At 38.2% G+C, this 21,101-nt stretch overlaps 1 protein-coding gene across 1 annotated transcript in view; it reads left to right on the top strand.

Annotated features, from left to right (window-relative positions):
• The window catches only part of LOC126353805 (uncharacterized), a 54,876-nt gene extending 34,090 nt beyond the window's left edge, over positions 1–20,786 (top strand). Inside the window, exons 4-6 of the mRNA XM_050002902.1 lie at positions 4,581–4,710; positions 4,805–4,934; positions 20,461–20,786. Coding sequence (XP_049858859.1) covers positions 4,581–4,710; positions 4,805–4,934; positions 20,461–20,549 — 349 coding nt within the window. The 3' untranslated portion in view covers positions 20,550–20,786. The remainder of the gene's footprint in view (positions 1–4,580; positions 4,711–4,804; positions 4,935–20,460) is intronic.
• The last annotated feature ends 315 nt before the right edge of the window (positions 20,787–21,101 follow it).

The following is a 21,101-nucleotide window of genomic DNA, read 5'->3' as shown; positions in this document are numbered from 1 at the left end:
CACGACCAACGGAGGACCTTGCAACACAACAAGAGCAGACAACAGAGTAATTAACCAAACAAGACAAACACGTCTACTGGAATAGAAACACGAAGTCAATACGCTGTCTGAGACGATATGTCCTGAGATGCAATGCGATGTAAGACTGCTGGCTGAGCGCGAGGCAGACGCTTAAGTATGCTATTGGGGTGCCGCTATTGGCCGCTGGGACCACGTGTTCTGCTGTGGCACCCTCACACTAAAAGCAGGATAGGAGGCATGCGCCACCACAGCTTACGGCGCGATGGTGCAGAGACCTCTATGGGTCTTTGACGTCCATGACATCTGGTGCGGATTCAAATTTCCCGGCGCGCAGTACCAGAATTTTCTTTCTACCATTTTCTGCATGCACATGGCAGTAACACTTTATGGAATAGACTATGAGACTTAGAATTGGAAAGATACCCTGATTAATAATTTCTCAACCAATGCCCACAACCAATGCCCCAGAGTGTGCATATCTCGATGGTATCCCAGATGTGTTCATTTGGATTGATGTTAGACGACCTGGGAGACAACAGAAGCACCATGATGTATGTGGAATGTTCCTCAAACCATTCCAACTCTACTAAGGAATGAAAGGCTGATGCATTGTCTTGCTATAGCAACAGGTAGCATGTGGGCTGCTGGAGGGAAACAGATGGATCTCCAAGGCATGTTTGGAAAGTAAGTACCATTTCGTTCTACTGCCACTGGAGCACTAGTGTCACAGTTCTGCACATTCACATTCAGCTCTGTTTCATTGTCTTTTCACTGAAGCCATTAAAGCCAGATTGTGGCGTATTTACATTTGTTACTGACCATTCAAAATGTTGAAGACAATCTCTGAGCCTCCCTACTGTGAATAGCATTCTGTAATACAGTTTCTGAACACAAAGAAAATCAAGTCAGCTGAAAGTCATCAACAACTTATAGAGATTTCTGGTAAAAAATGGCAAAAAAGTGGGTGAGAAAGTTCAGTGCTGGAAGGACCAATTGTCACAATTAAGCATGGAGTGGGCAGCCTTCTGTTGCCAATGATCATTTATTGAGTAAGTGAATGAGAAAATTGGTGAAAACGTATGGTTCACAATAATAATGCTTTGTGACGAGATTTTGCCAATGTCAAAAACTGTTTTGCATGAGATTGTCACAAATCACTTAAGTTTTCACAAATTGTGTTCCCGTTGGATTCCGAAAATGGTTTCAGATGTCCACAAAATGAAGCAACTTGGCAATGCTTTGACATTTATTACCTTATACAATGATGAGATAGATGAATTGTTAAACAGAATTGTGACCAGTGATGAAACTTGGATTTGTCACATCACTCCAGAACCAAAACAACTGTCGATGGAGTGGAGGCACTCATGATGCCCCAAGAAACAAAACTTCAAAACAATGTTCACAGCGCAAAAAGTCATGTGCACTGTGATTAGATTAGATTAGATTAATACTTGTTCCATAGATCATGAATACGACACTTCGTAATGATGTGGAACGTGTTCTTGGACAGCCAGGAGATTCTGCTTGTTGAGGTCCTTTCCAGAGATGAAACTGTCAGTGCAGTATGATACTCAGAAATATTGAGAAAACTTTGGTGTGCAATTCAAAACAAAAGGTGTAAAATGCTCAGTGAAGGCATTGTGTTGTCTCATGAAAACACACATCCCCATCCTGTGGTGTTATTCAGAACCTTATTCAGCAACTCATTTGGGAGCAGTTTGATTACCCACAATACAGCACTGGTCTTGCACCATGTGACAACCATTTGTTCTTGAACTTGAAGCATGATTTTGGAGGAAGGTGCTTTGGCAGTGATGGTGGCACAAAAAACAGTGTTCAGCAGTGGCTGTCTTCACTAGCAGCATCTTTCTATGAAGAGGGCATAGAAAAGCTGGTTTCCTGTTATGACAAATATCTGAACATTGGTGGCAACTATGTAGAAAAATAGTTTAAGAAATGTTCTTTCTTGTAAAAATAAATATTGGTGTGAAATTTTTTTGTGTGTGTTTTGTTTATGAAATATTACTTGCTTGTTGGAACTGCCACATACATGATTGTTCAGTAGGTTTCTCTACTGTTTGCCAGCTAGAGATGACAGGAGATATACCAGGAGGCATGTTTCATCAAATGAAAATATCATCTAAACAAAATGCTTCCACCATCTACCTGACAAGTGTCAGTTTCCAAGCAAATTGCAGTTACTCAATTGGTTTTTCACATACTTCTGCCTTCCGTTGATGCGAACCTATGAGTGCCATAACTCATTAGTCCAGATGTCCTTTCTCCATACTTCAAACATCCAATGGCTGTGACCTATTCTCATGCTAACTCTGTGCCCCGTTACATGCAATGAACAGAGCTACCCACGTGAGCCAGAATCTTGTATACATCATAGTGAGGAGATAGTTCAGGTGGTATAGTTAATAATCAAGTGTTGCCATTCAGCATTTAATTGTTGACTGATTTGTTGTACTGTGGCCCTGGTATCTGTTGACAGTGGCTGCTGTCGTCAACATATTGTTAGCCATGGTAGTTGACTATGGTGTTGGAAGTTTCCCCATGTCGGCCAGAAGCTTGTATACATCATAGGGAGGAGATAGTTCAAATGGTATAGTTAATAATCAAGTGTTATCATCCAGCATTGAATTGTTGACTGATTTGTTGTACTGTGGCCCTGGTATCTGTTGACAGTGGCTGCCGTTGTCAACATATTGTTAGCCATGGTAGTTGACTATGGTGTTGGCAGTTTCCCCACAGCAAGCTATTTACAGTGCACACTTGACACAATGCCATCAAGAATTTCCAGTGCCTGCACAACCTTCGATATAGGGTGTCCTTAGTATCATGCCCATGGTGAAACTTTTTAATACCAGTTGAAAAATGCTCCTGTAGGAGCACAAAAAAAATCTGTCCCTCTTTAAAGGATTTTGACAGAAAAGTGGGAGACATGTGATTTAGACTCTTTGGCCTGTGTGACAGTTCCATGTTTACATTAGACGACAGTTGTGTACAAGAAATGTAGCAATAACGCACACTGTAACCTACGTACTGTAAGGTAGGACAGGTTTCATAACCTATCATATTGACATACACATAGTTATAATTAGATTTTAAATATCCACACGATTGTGTGCTTTATAGATGAATGTTGATTTGAATGTTATGAACAATTTACAATTAACACACGCCAGTGATGTTGAGATACATAATACGTAAGTAAACTAATGTTTTTACCATTATATGTGGAGTTGTTTGGTTTAGACATTGATATGCATACAACTGTTTGTTGCCCTCTGTATTGGATGCCACTGTCGGGGGGTTCTACATTAAATACCGGTTTTGCTACTAGCCGCTTTAAATGCCTCTCAGGTGTTTACAAGATGTCCTATAACAAACATTTCAGGAACGTTGTTGTTCACAAAGTATTGCCTCACACATGCTGCTTTATGACAGGTTGCAGTGCCATACTGATACAATCACTATCTCGAAACTGTCCTCTACTGTATGCTGTACACAGTGTTGCAAAATGTGTTCACATTCTTCTGTATTTAGCATTTTCTTAAGTGTAATAAGTGGACCACACCCTAACCACAAAAGCACCCCCATACCATCACACCATCTCACCTGTACTTCACTGTCGACACTACACATGATGGTAACATTTTCCAGGCATCCACATCACCCAAACCCTTAAATTGGGTCACCACTGGGTATAGTGTGACCTGTCACTTTAACTTCTTTCCAATCATCCACTGTCATGTGGTGTCACTCTTTACATCACCTCAAGTATTACTTGAGTATTACTTATGGAAATGCAAGGGCATATGAGGAATTGCTTGACCATTGTAGCTGTCTGCATTGCTGAACAGCATCTTGGAACTCAGTAGCGATTCCCTTTTTCCTGATTTCATGAATGTTTTTTAGAACTACTCACCACAATTCTCTACTGTCCCTGTCTGTCAGCGAATGAGGTCTGCCTAGTTGCGGTTTAGCTCTGATTGTTACTTCAGATTTCCACTTCACATTCACATCGCCAACAGTTGACTTAGGCAGCTTTCAAAGGGTTGACATGTCCTTGGTGGACTTACTCAGGTGACATCCAATGACTAGTCCATTTTCAAAATAATGTTCTCCTAACCAACCAATTCTGTTGATAATGGTTTCCTACTGTCAACACAATACTGTGCAGCTTCTTTTGCACTGCCAGGGCTGTCTCTGGTGACGCCTAGTGCTCAATTACACATTATCTAGAGATATCTGGGTACTTTTGATTGGTCAGTGTATATGACGGTGACACATATTTGGTAGGTGTCTTGTATTTTATTCTTAATTAGTTGCTGAAATATACATATACCACTCTATGCTTGGAGCACTGTCAAATGAATAATGTTTCTGCAATCTCAGTTTCTGTAGATTGTTGGAATGCTAATCCACTACTTTATTTTAACCACTTCAAAACTTATACTTTTAAGTAAAGTTTTGTTTAATGTTCCAGGCTGGTATATCAAAACTGATGGTTGTAATTTATTTTACATAACTTAAAAAAATCATTTCAGGAGAATCAACCGTCTTGAACCTGCCAGAATAGTTAGAAGCCTGTTCAAGAGACCACATTTCTTTCCAAATACTGTTAATGTTGAAAGGTTCATTCTGATTGATGAAGCTAATTCTCCACCATATTATCAGGTACAATAAAAATATTTTAAGCCAAAACATGGTTTTGGTTCATTAACACATAGGTTTGAAATATTATCAATCAAGTCATTCTCTGCACATTTAGCCACTGCCCGAAGGTTACAGAGTGTTTCTCATGCAAACCTGTGGAGAAAGATTAATCATTCTGGAGCCAGTTCCAGGCTGCAACAACAACTGTTCTCGTGTATCAGTCTTACTGCAATCATCTGACATTTGTAAGTACTTTCATGAATTTATTTATAGGGCATTCTTATTGATTCATGTTTACATTGCCGTTCTTTATGAAAAACCATTATTTTATTTTGTGTCACAGCATTTTTAAAATACTGTTGTTAGTAGACTGGCTAGCTCTTGGACTTTCAGAATTTTAAAAAAAGAAAGTATAGAGAAACTGTTTGTTTTGGTTATATAAAATCCAAGTACAAGAGTGATGCCAAAAATTTTGATCCCAATTAATTATTATGAATCTATTCAGCAGTTAGGTACATCATATTTTTGCAACATACTAGCTACTGAACTGTTAATTTTTAATTTTTTTTATTCTCTGTACATTTTTACATGAGCATGGAACACATCATAGCATTAATTAGTAATGTTCATTATAATATAACCAGAATGAAAAATGCTACTATCATAGCACAAAAAAGGGCAAATCTGTCCTGAGCAGAGTTAGGGATATAAAGAATGAAACTAGCTTTTTGACTTATGTGACAGCTTCAAAGACATTTAAGCCAAAACATCTTGACATGTTCACAATTTTTTTTTACTTGTTACTATTAGTACCCATGTCATATAATAAACTAAATCATGTCAGGTAAAGTAATATGATACATGATGTCATGTCATATAGCATGACATGTGGCATAATGTCATCCAACATGGCATTTGTCATGTCATGCAATGTGATGCAGTGTGTCATTTAAGTTCAGGATGCATGCATGGGAGAGAATTCCAGTGTGCAGTCAGTATGTTTGCTGGGAGGTCTCATCCATGAAGTGGAGGAGACCCTGCCAGTGGCTATCGAGCACACTAAATGCAACTAGCTGCGTGTAGTGGCACATGTTGGCACAAATGATGCCTACCGCTTGGGTTCTGAGACCATCCTCAGCTCCTTTTGGTGGCTGGCTGATTTGGTGAAGGCAACTAGAATGCATGTGGGGTGCAGGCTAAGCTGTCTAGTTGTAGCATCATAAACCAGGGTTGATAGCAGTCCACTGGTTTGGAGCAGGGTGGAAGATCTAAACCAGAAGCTCAGACAACTCTGTGATGATATCAGATGTGAATTTTTTGATCTCTGCTATCAGGTGCAGAATTGCAGGGTTCCCCTTAATAGGTAAGACGTGCACTACACAGAGGAAGTAGCTACTAGGGTAGTGGAGTACATGTGGCATGCACATGCACACGGGGCTTTTGTAGGTTAGAGAATCTGTCCCTTGGGATCAAAGAAAATTTGCCTGTCAAATCAGCCACAGTGATCTCAGAGAATCTTGGTCTTCAGCAATCAGAGATAGCAAAGATTAATATGGTTTTAGATAGTCCCAGAATTAGTATTGCCTGCTGAAGGTTATAAATGCACAGATAGTATTGGGAACAGAAAGCTGGTTGAAACCAAATGTCAATGACAATCAAATCCTAAGTTCAGATTGGAATGTTTATCATAAGGATAGGTTTGTCGCCAATGGTGGGAGCATGTTTATTCCAGTAAAAAAGTCAATAAAATCTAGTGAGGTTATCATGGATTCCGAATGTGAATTAATCTGGGTGAAATTGAGTATCAAAGAACAGTCAAAAATGGTGATTGGATGCTTTTATAGGCCACCTGGGTCAGTATCAGTAGTTGTAAAGCACTTCAGACAGAACTTGCAGAATATCATCAATAATTCTCCTGATCATGGTGTTGTAATAGGGGTGACTTCTACTTACCAGGTATACATTGGGAGTGTTACGCCATCAAAACTGGTGCCAGAGATAGGGATTCATGTGACATTGTTCTGGATGTCTTGTCTGAAAATTACCTTGAGCAGATAGGTAGAGGACCAACTCATGAGGGTAACATCTTAGACATCAAACAGACCTGAACTTATAAAATCAGTTAATGTACAGGAAGGTATCAGTGATCAGAAGGCTTTGACAGCTTCTGTGACGACGGGTTCTATAAGAGTGACAGGATACAAATTTCAGAATGTCTCAGCAGTCAGCATCAAATATTCAGTGATGAGGACGAAGATGTGGAAAATAAATGGAAAAAATTCAAAGGCATCAGCCAATGTGCCCTAGACAAGTATGTTCCAAGTAAGATCTTAAGGGTTGGAAATGATCCACTATGGTGTAATAGCTGTGTTAGAAAAGTGCTATGTACAAAAAAGAGGACTTCATCTCCGATTCAAGAGAAATCAAAACATAGCTGACAAACAAAAGCTGAACGAAGCAAAAATGAGCATAAGGAGAGCAATGAGAGAAGCATTAATGATTTTGAAAGTAAGATGTTGTAAACTGACCTGAGTAAAAACCTTGAGAGATTTTAGTCATATGTAAAATCAGTAAGTGGGTCAAAATCATCTACTCATTCTCTCAGTGACCACACTGGCACTGAAACGGAAGGTAATTGCGAGAAGGCCGAAATACTGAATTTGGCCTTCCAGTGTTGTTTCACCGTGGAAGATCGTAACACTGTCCCTCCTTTCAATCAGTGTATGAACATTGAAATGGCAGATATTGAGATAACTGATCACAGAGTTGAAAAGCAATTACAATTGCTTAGTAGTGGAAAGGCGTCAGGACCAGATGAAATACCTATATGATTCTATAAAGATTATGTGAAAGAACTTGCTCCTCTTCTAGAAGTAATTTATTGTATATCGCTTGAGCAGTGAAAGGTACCTAATGACTGGAGTGGGTATACAAATGGCCACTGGTTGAGACTAAACCAGATACTTTTTACCCCATGTTCCTAGCTCAAATACAAAAATGCACTACGGCCATCACTGCTTCTGCGCGTGACCTTTCAGACGTATTTTTTATGGCACTTCCATCCTGTAAGGGTAACTGGACAACATTATTATTAATAACAATGTATTTTCAGAATACAGTAGTTTCAAAATGGTAATAATGGGCAGGAAATGGAATTAGCCAAATGTTCTTGAAGAATGTTGCCCAACACAATGAAGTGGGATGTAGCAACCCTTTCTTTTGACAAAAGAAGCCACGGAGAAGTATTTTCTTTGTTCTTAGGGAACAAGAAACAATTCTCAAAATGGGAGGTCAGTTTCATGGGGTGGCATGGAAACTTAGCAGTTATGCAAAGCAAAAATCAGCACATGCACATCCAAAGAGCAGAGGTCTCTCTCTCTCTCTCTCTCTCTCTCTCTCTCTCTCTCTCTCTCTCTCTCTCTCTCTCAATCTTTTTCTGTAGTCTGGTTCAAATACCCATCTTCTGGTAATCTAGATTTAGTTTTCTCTCAGTTAATGAAGATAAATGTTGGAATAGTTCCTTCAGAAAGGACACATCTTATTTCCTTCCCCATCCTTTCCTATTCTAGCTTCAGTGCCATCCAATGATTTCATTGTCAGTGAGATTTTATACACTAATATTCATTTATTTCTGAAGCTGTGCACACAGTATTTTAAACTGTTGCTGTTCTGACAAGCAGACTTAAATGTTAAACTAAACTAGGTGCCCCCGCCTCACCCCACCATAACTCTTCTTTGGTGCTCTTGGTGGAGAAGAGTGTTATGTGCCATTTCTGAAATTCACCCCCTTCCCCTTTTAATTCCATGCCCAATTTGAACACAGAAGACAATGCTGCACTGCACCTAGCACAGTAATCTGCACTACGTAGTTGCTTTTTTATTGTAGTCAGGAAGGCTACGGCATCAGTAAAATATTACCCATAGGCTTGGGATTTGCAGTTAAGACCCTTGTTACAGACTTGGGAATTAGAGCAAAGTGACCCACCCACAACGTCCACTTATTTGACTATAAGGTATGGCTCCTTGGTGATGGGGATGTCAAGTTTCAAAGCCTAGTGGTGGCCAAATCCCCTGTGGAGCAACACAGATTTATTTTCCATCCATACAATGACTTAAATCTCGAGCTCTTGAAAGCACTTTGGTAGGCATTATTCTTTGTCATTTAAAGACTACCCCTAGCATCCTCATGAAACAAATTACCAATCCTTGTAGAAAAATGAGCTCTTTGAGATGGTTCTACATCTGCAAACCACTGTGAAGTGTATGGTAGAGTGTACTAAGCATGGTACCACATGTTAGGGTTTCTTACTATTCCAAATATGTATGAAGTGCAGGCAGGTTGACTGCTTAAATGCCTCTGTGCATGTTGTAATTAGACTAATTTTGTATTCACAGTCCATGCAGGAGTAATACGTAGGGGAGTTACGACTTTCTCTAGGTACTTCACTTAACACTGGTCTCAAAAAATTTTAAGTTAGCTTTCATGGCATAATTGGCATCTATCTTCAAGCATCTGCCAATTCAAGTGTATCAAGATTGCCATTACACTCTCTTGTGAGTCAAATAAATCTCTGGCCATTTGTGTCGCTCTTCTTTGTATAAGTTCAATGTCAACTGTTAGTCAGATTGGGCATGGGTCCCACACACTTGAATGATGTTCTAAGGTGGAATGCACAAGTTTCTTTTAAGCAGTCTCTTTTGTAGACTGATTGCACTTTTACAGTATCCTGCAAGTGAACCAAACAGCCATCTGCCTTTACCAACCACTGATCATACAAATTATTACATACAGGCATTTGTATGAATCAGCTGATTCTGGTTGTGGTTCACTGATGTTATAGTCAAGTATATTTATATTCTGCATTTTGTGAAATACACAATTTTACATTTCTAAACATTTAAAATGAGTTGCCACTTTGAAATCTTAATAAGATCTGATTGGATATTTATCTGCAAAAAGTCTGAGATAACCATTAATATTGTCTTCATAGGTCATTAATATAACTGGCATGATAAAAGTCATAGGACACCTCTTAATATCATGTCAGACCTCCCTTTCCCAGGCATAGTGCAACAACTCAACGTGGCGTGGACTCAACAAGTCGTTGGAAGTGCCTGCAGAAATATTGAGCCCTGCAGCCTCTATAGCTGTCCATAATTTTGAAAGTGTTACCAATACAGGATTTTGTGCATGAACTGACCTCTTGATTAAGTCACATAAATGTTTTATGGGATTCATGTCAGGCAACCTGGGTGGCCAAATCTTTTGCTCAAACTGTCCAGAATGTTCTTCAAACCAATTGCAAACAATTGTAGCCCAGTGACATGATGCAATGTCAGCCACAAAAATTCCATTGTTGTTTGGGAACATGAAGTCCATGAATGGCTGCAAATGATCTCTAAGTAGCTGAGCATCCAAAGAACCCAGCCCATTCCATGTAAACACAGCCCACACCATTACAGAGCCACCACCAGCTTGCACAATGCATCATTGACAACTTGGACACATCGCTTCATGAGGTCTGTGCCACACTTGAACCCTACCATCAGCTCTTACCAACAGAAATCGAGAGTTGTCTGGCCAGGCCACCATTTTCCAGTCATCTAGGGTCTAATCGATATGGTCACGAGCACAGGACACGTGCTGCAGACAATGACATGCTGTTAGCAAAGACACTCACGTCAATCATCTGCTGCCATAGTCCATTAATGTCAAACTGTCCTAATGGATATGTTCCTCATACATTCCACATTGTTTTCTATGGTTATTTCATGTAGTGTTCATTGTCTTTTACCACTGACAACCCTATGCAAACGCCGTTGCTCTCATTCATTAAGTGAAGTCCATTGACCACTGCGTTGTCTATGGTGAGAGGTAATGTGTGAAATGTCGTAGCACTTAATTAATTCCAAAGTAATTAACAGTTTTATCAAAATTATTGTTTACATAATTGTATTTGTTAATTTCACAATTTAAACAAATAATTTTCCTTAGCCCTCATACCTATTATTGTGAGGATATATAAGGACCTGATTTTTGGTTCCGAGACAGTCAGTCCACGGCCGAGTTTCAGACGAGAAACCTGTGTCAGTTGGAACAATAACAATGCTTCAACTTAACTGTCAAATAATTGTTACACAATTAGGCCGTGTGTTAAAACAATGATGGTGTCTGCTCCATACATACCTTTCTATTCTTCAAGAACTGTGAACTTCGTAGTTAGATTTTTACTGCTCTTAGATGTTCAACAGGAAATTATTGTAGCAGTATGTGAATTTTCACTTGCAAACTATTAATGAGGCTTTTCGAAAGTTAAACAATAGTGCACTGGCTGTATTAAATGTGTATATGGGGTGGTGTAAACAGTGAAATTAAAGTACTGTGAAATGCAACTGTGCACCTGCTGGCTACATTATTTACAGTATTCAGTGTCGGAATTACAAACCCCATTTTTCAGCCAGCATAGTAATGCAGTACATTGATACCAAAGACAACAAGTGAAGTTAAACAAAGCAGGCAAGCACCATTACAAATTCACTGCCCTTTTCATACCTTGTGCACACAACATTACTGTCATCTGTTCACTGATCAGCCATTGACCACTGCTTACTGTTGATATAAACCCATTCAGGTGATTGCAGTGTCACCTGGCAAGGAATGACTGCTAGTGAGACACATACATGGTGCATGTAGTATCAGCAAGCATGCTGTCCGTGTGTAGAATGGCAAAGGTGCGCGGTCTATCTGAGTTTGACCGAGGGCAGATTGTGATGGCCCAGAGGTTTGGCATCAGCATTCATGAAACTGCACAACTTTTTGGGTGTGGTGTCTTCAGTACATGGCAAAACCAAGGTAAAATCACCTCCAGACGCCATGGGGTTGGGGAGCTACTCCTCATTACAGATGTCAGACACTGTAGGCTGGGCAGACTGGTAAAACAGAACAGATGGTGACCTGTTGTGGGACTAACATCAGATGTTGAAGCTGGACAGAGTACAACTGTGTTTGAATACACAGTGCACACGAAACACTGCTAATGTTGGGCCTCCGCAGCCAAAGACTCACGCATGTGCCAATGTTAATGCCATGACATTGGCAACAATGACTGAGTCGAGCACATGATAATTGGCACCGGATGGTGGCAGAGCATTGCATGGTCTAATGAATCCTGATGCCTTCTTAATCATGCCAATGGGAGCGCATGAATCATTGTCTTACAGGGGAACAGCTCCTTGACACCTGTACTGCCGGATGAAGACAAGCTGGGTGCAGCTCCATTACATTCTGTGGAACATTTACGTGGGTGTCCTTTGGTCCATTGGTGCTCATCCAAGGCACCACGATGACCAAGGAGTATTGTACACTGGTTTCAGATCGTTTACACCCTTTCATAATGATCATGTTTCCTGACTGCAGTGGCATTTTTCAACAAGGTAATGCACCATGTCACAAGGCCAGGAGTGTGATGGAGTGGTTTGCGAAACACCGTATCAAGTTCCTATTGATGTGCTGCCTCTCCCTCCCCCCCCCCCCTCCTCTCCCACTCCCTCCAACTCTCCATATCCGAACCCGATTGAACAGATATGGGATGTGATTGACTGTGGCGTCAGAGCTCGTCAACCCCTCCCTGGAATTTATGGGAATTAGGTGACTTGTCTGTGCAGATGTGGTGCCAACTCTGACCAGCATCCTACAAAGGCCTCATTGCTTTCATGTCATGATGCGTTGCCACTGTTATCTGTGCCGAAGGCAAACACAGCGGCTATTAGGTAGGTGGTCATAATGTTCTGACTGATCAGTGCATATGTGCACTTCACCCTCCTATGACTTTTGTCACCTTAGTGTACAATAAGAACAATAAGTCTCCCAACATACTTCCCTGGAGCACACCTGGAGTTACTTCTAATTCTGTTGATGAATCTTCAGCCAAGATAAAATCCTCATTCCAGTCACAAATTTTGTTTCGTACACCAGACAATCATACTTTTATTAATAATTGTTGGTACAGAACTGAGTCAAATGCTTCTTGAAAGTCAAGAAATACTACATCCATCTGATTTTTTTGATCAACAGCTTTCAGGAGGATGCCATGTAAGGAAAATGCGGGTTGGGTTTCACATGATCAATGCTTTTGGGATCTGTGCTGATTAGCATAGAGGAGGTCATTCTGTTTGCAGACTACATCATTATGTGTTACGACAAGTAAATGTAATGCATATATTTTCAGGTTTTTTTCAGCTGTGCTACTGTGCTTTACAAGCACAACTGTTTTTAAAGCCAGCGACATTACACATCTTAAAATCAACATACCCACATTTATGTGAGAGTTGATACCTTCATCAATAATGTAAGAGCAAAGAACCACTATACACCCTCTTGAGGCACTTTGTTAACTTTTTCAAGAAAATTAACTTGTTACTCCAAGATAAAGCAAATAGTCCATAAATCACTAATACTATTGTAATTGTTTTTAAGTACATGAAGTAATTCTCGTCCATGGGTTTCCAAAGTGGACCAAGCATAATCAAATGTCAGACAAATCATAATGTGCAATCAGGAACAGCATTAAATACATAGTGTTAAATACAAATATTAATAATAAGAAACATAATTCATCATTGATGCAACTTGCCATGTTAGAAACATAAACCTTAGTATCAGATGTAAAATAAATTAAACTTGTAAGTAACTAACCACATTTAATGATACACAAACCTAGGTAATATCAGAGACAAGCTGACAAAAAATGTAAGAATATGACCTTGTATTCATCACGTAAATTTCTCATTAATAGTTATTTGTAAAATACACATCAGTCAAATTCTTTTAATTAAATAATTTGTCTATTATAATTGTATCTTAGTATAAGAACAGTTGGTATATTGTGGTAACAAAATAGTTTGCCAAGAATGACAGTCCATTTCACCTGAATGAAAAAGAAAATGTGCAGTACTTCATAAGAATATGAACAAGTGGAAACACAGAACTGGTACACTGGCTGAAGAGAGACATAAAGGACAACCAAGCAAACTGGATGATAGAGTAAAATGAAAGACCCCCAGGAAAATAAACTAGTGTATTGTTTCATAGTCGACTAATGGAATAAGCACCAGAATTTTGAGAGATTGTCTCACACAGCTATCATAGCATGAAGAACCAAGCTCACTATAATAGACTGCAAAGATCACTAATGTCCATTTTCTGGACACATACGAGTGATGTCCAGAAAGTAAGTTTACAAGATTTTATACATGAGCACAAATACATAGCTTTCAGTCAAGCTTATAGGAACAGTAGCATAGGTATTACATCATTTTTCCACACAATGAGTATTTACTTCAATGTGTTTTGTGTCCGCCCCCGCTAGCTGAGTGGTCAGCACGACAGACTGTCAATCCAAAGGGCCCGGGTTCGATTCCCGGCTGGGTCGGAGATTTTCTCCGCTCAGGGACTGGGTGTTGTGTTGTCCTAATCATCATCATTTCATCCCCATTGACGCGCAAGTCGCCGAAGTGGCGTCAAATCGAAAGACTTGCACCAGGCGAACGGTCTACCCGACAGGAGGCCCTCGTCACACGACATTTCATTTCAATGTGTTTTGTCAACTATGGGATGAGTTTTCTAATAACTGTGTCATATATGTCTCCCGTCAACTCTGTAACCACATCTACACTTTGATTTTCACCTCCTTGTGACCAGAAAAGGGTGTTCCACCCACATATTCCTTCCATGTGGGAAATAAGTGATGCTTGATAGGCACGAGATCAGGACTGTGAGAAGGGTGATAAAGGATTCCAATGAATAAGGCCAACAAGACATGTGTTGCTCAAGTTAAGTGTGGCCCAGAATGTAGACTCCCTTCTTCAGCATTCCAGGGTGTTCTTTCTGTATGACTCTGCACAGCTTCTTGCAGTTCTGACAATATCGTGCAGAGTAGAGTGTTTCCTTTCTTGGCATGAATTTGACAAACAGAACTCCTTTTGTGTCCCAGAAAATGATTGCATCAACTTTTTGAGCTGATTTCTGAGTTTTGAATTTTGTTGTTGAAGGGGAATGAGTGTGGTGTCACTGCATTTATTGCCACTTGTTCTTTGAGGTATGGTGGTAAACCCACATTTCATCCTCTGTTACAATGGAGTCAAGGAAAATCTTTCTGTCACTCTCAAAATGATCAAGAAACTATTGTGCAACCTTGACCCCGTTGAGTTTGTGTTCTGCAATAAGCATTTTTGGTACCTGTCATGTACACAATTTGCTACTTCATCCTAGTCGATCACTCACAGTTTCATGAACAATGTTTTGAGAAATTTCAGGACACAGTTTGCGCAGGTCATCAATGATCATACAGCAATCAGAACAAATATACTCTTTTAGTTTTTGCACTGGTTCATCAGTAACCATGGAAGGGCAGCCACTTATCTCTTCATCACGAATTTCTTACATAAGTGAAATTCTGTACCCATTCTGTCACACATTTTTATGACATAATTTCCTTCACATACACTGACATGATTTTGCAGTGATTTGTGGCGCCACTCATGCTCTTGCCATTCAGGTAGCATATCACAGTGCACACTTCGCACTTGGCAGGAGATGGAATGAGAACACTCATCTTCAACCGTTTCCACATCAAGAGTCAGGATGCTACTGATGAAATACACAACAATGGTACCAACTGTGAAAAACTCAATTCCCTGGCATAGCTACAGGCTTCATAACCTTAGTTTCCAGATTTTCCCCATAGAAAACAAGTTGATTGTATTTGTACATATATTCTCCTACAAACATATTGGTATATATTTGTTATAAAAGTATTCATACGTAAAGATCTTGATGAAAACTCAAACCAAGCAGTAGATGTAAAAATCGAGATAGGGTGATTCATAGGGAACAAAACACAATATTCATGTTTAAAGTAAAGTACAATTCAGTGATATGCTTGACATTAATAAAGATCTTAACTAATATTAACAGTGAAGAATCAAAAATGGTGACAACTGCATTCTATTGTAAGTGAGATGCAGAGATGCACATCTTTACAAACAGTTACCATTAAATATTTTGCACAGCGTGACATATATGTGTAAATTTGTATAATGAGAATTTTCTCCACTGTAGTGGCATAAAATCATGTGTATATTGTAACATAAACTTTGAATTGCAGAATATAGTAATATGCAAATGAAATAATAATTAACTTTGACTGGCTATAGTGACAGTTTTGTTCTGTGGATGATAATGTAACACCATTTCACTCAAATAATAAGATGAAAAGAAGGATGGTATTAGTAGAATAAGATAATTGTAACAGGTGGATAGGGTAGATAATAGAAAATGGCTGCTCAGAAAAGGAAAATAGAACTACCCAACTTGGGGTTCTGAGCTTGCCAGGCACATAACACTGAGAGTTTCATGTAAAGTTTCGTTAACATTTACTATATTCCAGACAAAACACTGTTACATTTCAGTGATAAAGCCAACTCATCTTAAAAAAATATGTGATTTCCTGTTGGGAACACCACAGTTCGTAGTAATTGATGAAAACTCATCGAGTAAAGCAGTAATAATATCTAGCATTTGCCAAGGAAGTATTATGGACTCTCTGCTGTTTCTAATATATGTAAATGATTTAGGGGTCAATCTGAGTAGGCTTCTTATATTGGTTTGCAGATGGTGCTATTATGTACTGTCTAGTAAAGTCATCAGAAGAGCAAACCCAATTCAAATGATTTAGACAAGATATCTGTATGGTGCAAATAGTTGCAATTGACCCTAAATAATGAAAAGTGTGAGGTCATCCGTATGAATACTAAAAGGAATTATTTAGATTTCGGTTATGCAGTAAGTCACATATATTTAAAGGCTCTAAATTCAACTAAATACCTGGTAATTACAATTATGAACAACTTAAACTGCAACAGTCATGTAGATAATGTTGTGGGGAAGGCAAACCGAAGACTGCATTTTAAAGGCAGAACACTTAAAAGATGCAACAGGTTTACTATTAAAGAGACTACTTGCACTATGCTTGTCCATCCTCTGCTAGAGTATTATTGTCCAATATGGATTCTTACTAGATTGGATTGATGGAGGACAGCGGAAAAGTACAAAGAACAGCAGCTCATTATGTATTATCACAAAATAAGGAAGAGAGTATCATGGATACAACATATGAGTTGGGGTGGCAATCATTAAAACAAAGGTGTTCACTTTTCCTGTGCGTTGCTAGAGTGTGGAATGGTAGAGAAATAGTGTGAAAGTGGTTCAATGAACACACTGCCAGGCACTTAGATGTGAATTGCAGAGTAGTCACGTAGTTGTAGATGTAGATGCAATAGGATTTACATTTTTCTGTTTTTTATTATTTTGTGAATAGCTAACATTTTCCAGTAAAGAACTTTTTCCTTGACTCGGGGCTTTATGAATTATTTTTATTTTTCTGCTTGTATGAAGTGATATTTACAAGCCCAAAAAGTTTTCTGATTTTTGGATGAATTAACCATTATGCATTGGGCTGTGGATTTTATAGAATTTCAAAACGACCAACACACATATCCAAAACCTTCAGTTCAACAATTAAAAGTTTAAAACTAGTATATAAATCGCCAGTTTTCAATTGTATCATTTGATTTCACTATGATATCTTCGTTTTTGTTTTTCCCTTGTTTTCTCATGGTTTCTTTTCCAATTGCCTCACGTTCTTGTGGAGACATAGTTTTGCATGGCAGAAACTCTGTTAGTTCAGAAACAATATTTGCTGTTTTTTTTATGGAAAACCATTTCAGCAGGTGAAAGTCTGATAGAAGTATGCTGTAGACTATTCGTAATGTTTCTGGAATCTTTCACATGTTCATACGAGGTGTGTCCAGAAAGTAAGTATCGTTTCGTTTTACTGCCACCACAGCACTAGTGTCGCAGTTCCACTTTCACCTCTCTGGTTCATTGTCTTTCCACTGATGCCATTATATCTGGATTGTGTTGTGTTTAGATTTGTTAGTGATTGTTCAAGATGTTTAAGACAATCTCTGAGCCCACCCACTGTGAAGTGCGTTCTGTAATACAGTTTTTGAATGCAATGACTGTTAAGCCATCTGAAAATCAACAACAACTTGTACAGATTTATGATGAAAATCTAATGCCTAATGGGATGGTGGGAAAGTGGGTGAGACAGTGCAATGATGGACGAACCTTTGTTCATGATGAAGCATGGATTGGGTGGCCTTCTATTGTCAATGATGGTTTGATTGAGAAAGTGATGATAAAATTCATAAAAACATATGGCTCACAATAAGAATGGTTTGTGATGAGTTTCCGCAAATTTAAAAAACTGTTTTGCTTGAGATTTCTTTGAAGAGGGCATAGAAAAGTAGGTTTCCCTCTATGACAAATGTCGGAACACTTGCAGAAAAATTGTGTAAGAAATGCTCTTTCTTGTATAATAAAATTATGGATTGAAAAAATGTTTATATTGGCTTTTTACAAAATGATCCTTACTTTGTGGATATGCCTCATACCATATGGGATGCTCATTGTTGTAGTAAGTATGACACTAGTGACCAAACTCACACATATACGTCTCTGCTGCGTTGGATCATGAGTATTAGAAATTAGAAAATATCTAATACCTGACTTTTCTACAAGTGATTTCCGATTCTTAGATGAAAAGTGTGACTGATTGTTAGTTAAGATAACTTTTAGCTTGTAGGCATGTTTAAAAGAATACTCTTCAGTTTCTGAGAGTACATTTTTGCTCATAGCTTTTCTAATGATATAAATTTAGAGAATACATCTTCTGTAGCAAAAATATAGAACTGGCCTCCTTTGCTTTTCAGAAATGTTCCATAGAAAACAGTGGCAACTGAATCTAATGGTTTATAAGGAATAATGTTTTGTATTTGTCATTCGCATGTCATGTTATTTACTTTAACCCACTGATACTACTTGCGGGTTGATAACTCTTTCCTTATTTTGTTAGCGACATTATAAAAATTAATATGTCATTGTAAACATCACACTGAGTGAACTCTCATGTACATATTTAATCAATATTTCTCCTCCATCCTCTGGCAATAAACTTTCCAGTTGTTTGAATCTGTGTCAGTTCTTTCAGTGTGAATATGATTTGAGCTACTCCTAATTTTGTTGCACATACATCAAAAATTTATTTCATTTTGTACATTTTAATATACCCCATTTTAAGCTCCTTTTCTTCATCTCTGTTGAAAGTTTCAAGAATTCCTCCTCATAGTAGCCCAGATAAGCATTTGCAACAATGTTGTCAGATCCCTTAATATATTTGATTTCATATTCAAACCATTCCTTCTTTTTTTAGTAATTAATTGCCATAAATTTTTTTTAGCATTTTCCACTTCTCCAGCTTCAGTGTAATTCTAGCTTGTCTACGTTTTCCACATACCTGTGTCAAAATTTCAATATGTTCTTCCCAAATTTGTCTGTTAATCAGAATATCATTTATGTACCCTGTCATTTAGATATGAGTTCCTGTCCAAGAACATGATCTAATGCTCTAATAAATTCTACTATTGATGAGTTCAAACCAGATGGTACCACACAATATTAATAATGCCTACTTCCTTAAAGAAAAGCAGTGTATTTACTGGACTCAGGTGCAGCTGGAAACTGATTGAAACCTAACGTTAAATCTAAATTTGACTGAGTATTAATGCTTTAATATTTGTCTAATAATTCAGTCTTTTATATTTGTCAGTTCAGTCAGGTGGCATGATTCAAATAAATCACTTAGCAGAATGTATGTTAAAGACATTTGTGCAGAATTGTTGGGAGCAAAATAGGTTTGGACATGGTGAGCAAGGTAGCTGCTATCATCTTTTGTGAAAGGCAGAAACTTTTACAATTTTTTTAGAGGCAAGGTATTCAGAGTGTAAATGTGTTCAGCAGAATTGAAGTTTTCAACGACTTCTAAATTTGTTATAATACCAGTGGAGGAAAGTTGCTACTCACCATGTAGTGGAGATGCTGAGTCGTGATAGGCACAATAAAAAGATTCACACAATTAAAGCTTTTGGCCATTAAGGCCTTTGTCAGCAGTAGACACACACACACACACACACACACACACACACACACACACACACACACACACAAATGCAACTTGCACACGTCTGCAGTCTCAGAGAGCTGAGACCACACTCAGTCTCAGCTCTCTGAGACTGCAAACGTGTGTGCAAGTTGCGTGTGTGTGTGTGTGTGTGTGTGTGTGTACTGCTGACAAAGGCGTTAATGGCTGAAAGCTTTAATTGTGTGAATCTTTTTATTGTGACTATCGTGACTCAGCATCTCCATTATATGGTGAGTAGCAACTTTCATTCTCTGGTATTGTTACATTCCATCCTGGATTTTGTAAATTTGTTATGCATTTTCTAACATCTTCCAACTGATTCATATTGCTTGTACAGCCATTTTGATAAGATCAGTCTGTATATAAAAAGAGAACAGTAACTGGAGGTAACAGAGAGGAAGTTTCAAGGAAACAGAAATAACAGTAATGTGCTTTCATTATAGTAGAGCTTTGTGAGGTGTACTGTGTTCTGACTGTATTCTGTTCTCTCATTATAGTATTTCATATCAGAGCAGTACGCTTCTTGTACCAATTCCCACTTATGAAAATTGTAAAAGGTGATTGAATGCTAATAATCTGTTAATAGTAATGGATGCAAGTTTTCTTTATATTAGTGTGTGTCTGAAACACAAAACTTTCACCTGATTTTTATATGTGCTTCTTTTTACAGTGTATTACAACAGTTGGTTTTACAGAGCCAAGAGCATGCCGGTCACCAACACCTCTAGCATCAGTATAACGTATGTTGGTTCCTACTAATATTATGTGATGAACTTTACTTAGCATAAAGGAAAATGTCAAGTTTTTTTATGATGGATCTGCACCAACGAATACCAAAGAAACTATTTTTATAGCAGCTAATAGTTTGTTCAAGTAAGGAATATTTGTATGATTTTTGTCATTTTTAACTTTTTATAATAAATATGACTGATTTCATTGTGTTACAAATAAAAAACAGGATTTAAAAAAATAAATTGTAATTATTTATATACAATATATTTCATTATTATTTGCATCAGTCAGTTTGATTAGCAATAAATTCAGCTGCACAAAACAAGAACTCAGTAAACAATTAAAAACCGGGTGCTATATAGGGAATACTCAAGTTTCAGTTTTTACCCACTTATCACCTGATATGCAATAAAGATGCTATTGTGATAAACACTTTTTAATGCTGAATGTAATAAGACAAACAAAAGACAATGTATTTGAAATGGAACATAAGGTAAATGCTATTGAGATACAGAGGGGAAACTGAACACAGCATCACCAAATAGTTTGTCGAGAGCTGCAGCACTGTAGAAGTTCTGC

This window comes from Schistocerca gregaria, chromosome 3 (assembly GCF_023897955.1).
Source record: "Schistocerca gregaria isolate iqSchGreg1 chromosome 3, iqSchGreg1.2, whole genome shotgun sequence".
In the NCBI taxonomy this organism is placed as follows: domain Eukaryota; kingdom Metazoa; phylum Arthropoda; class Insecta; order Orthoptera; family Acrididae; genus Schistocerca; species Schistocerca gregaria.
Note: the sequence above shows the minus strand (reverse complement) of the source record. Positions and strands in the feature narration are given on the sequence as shown.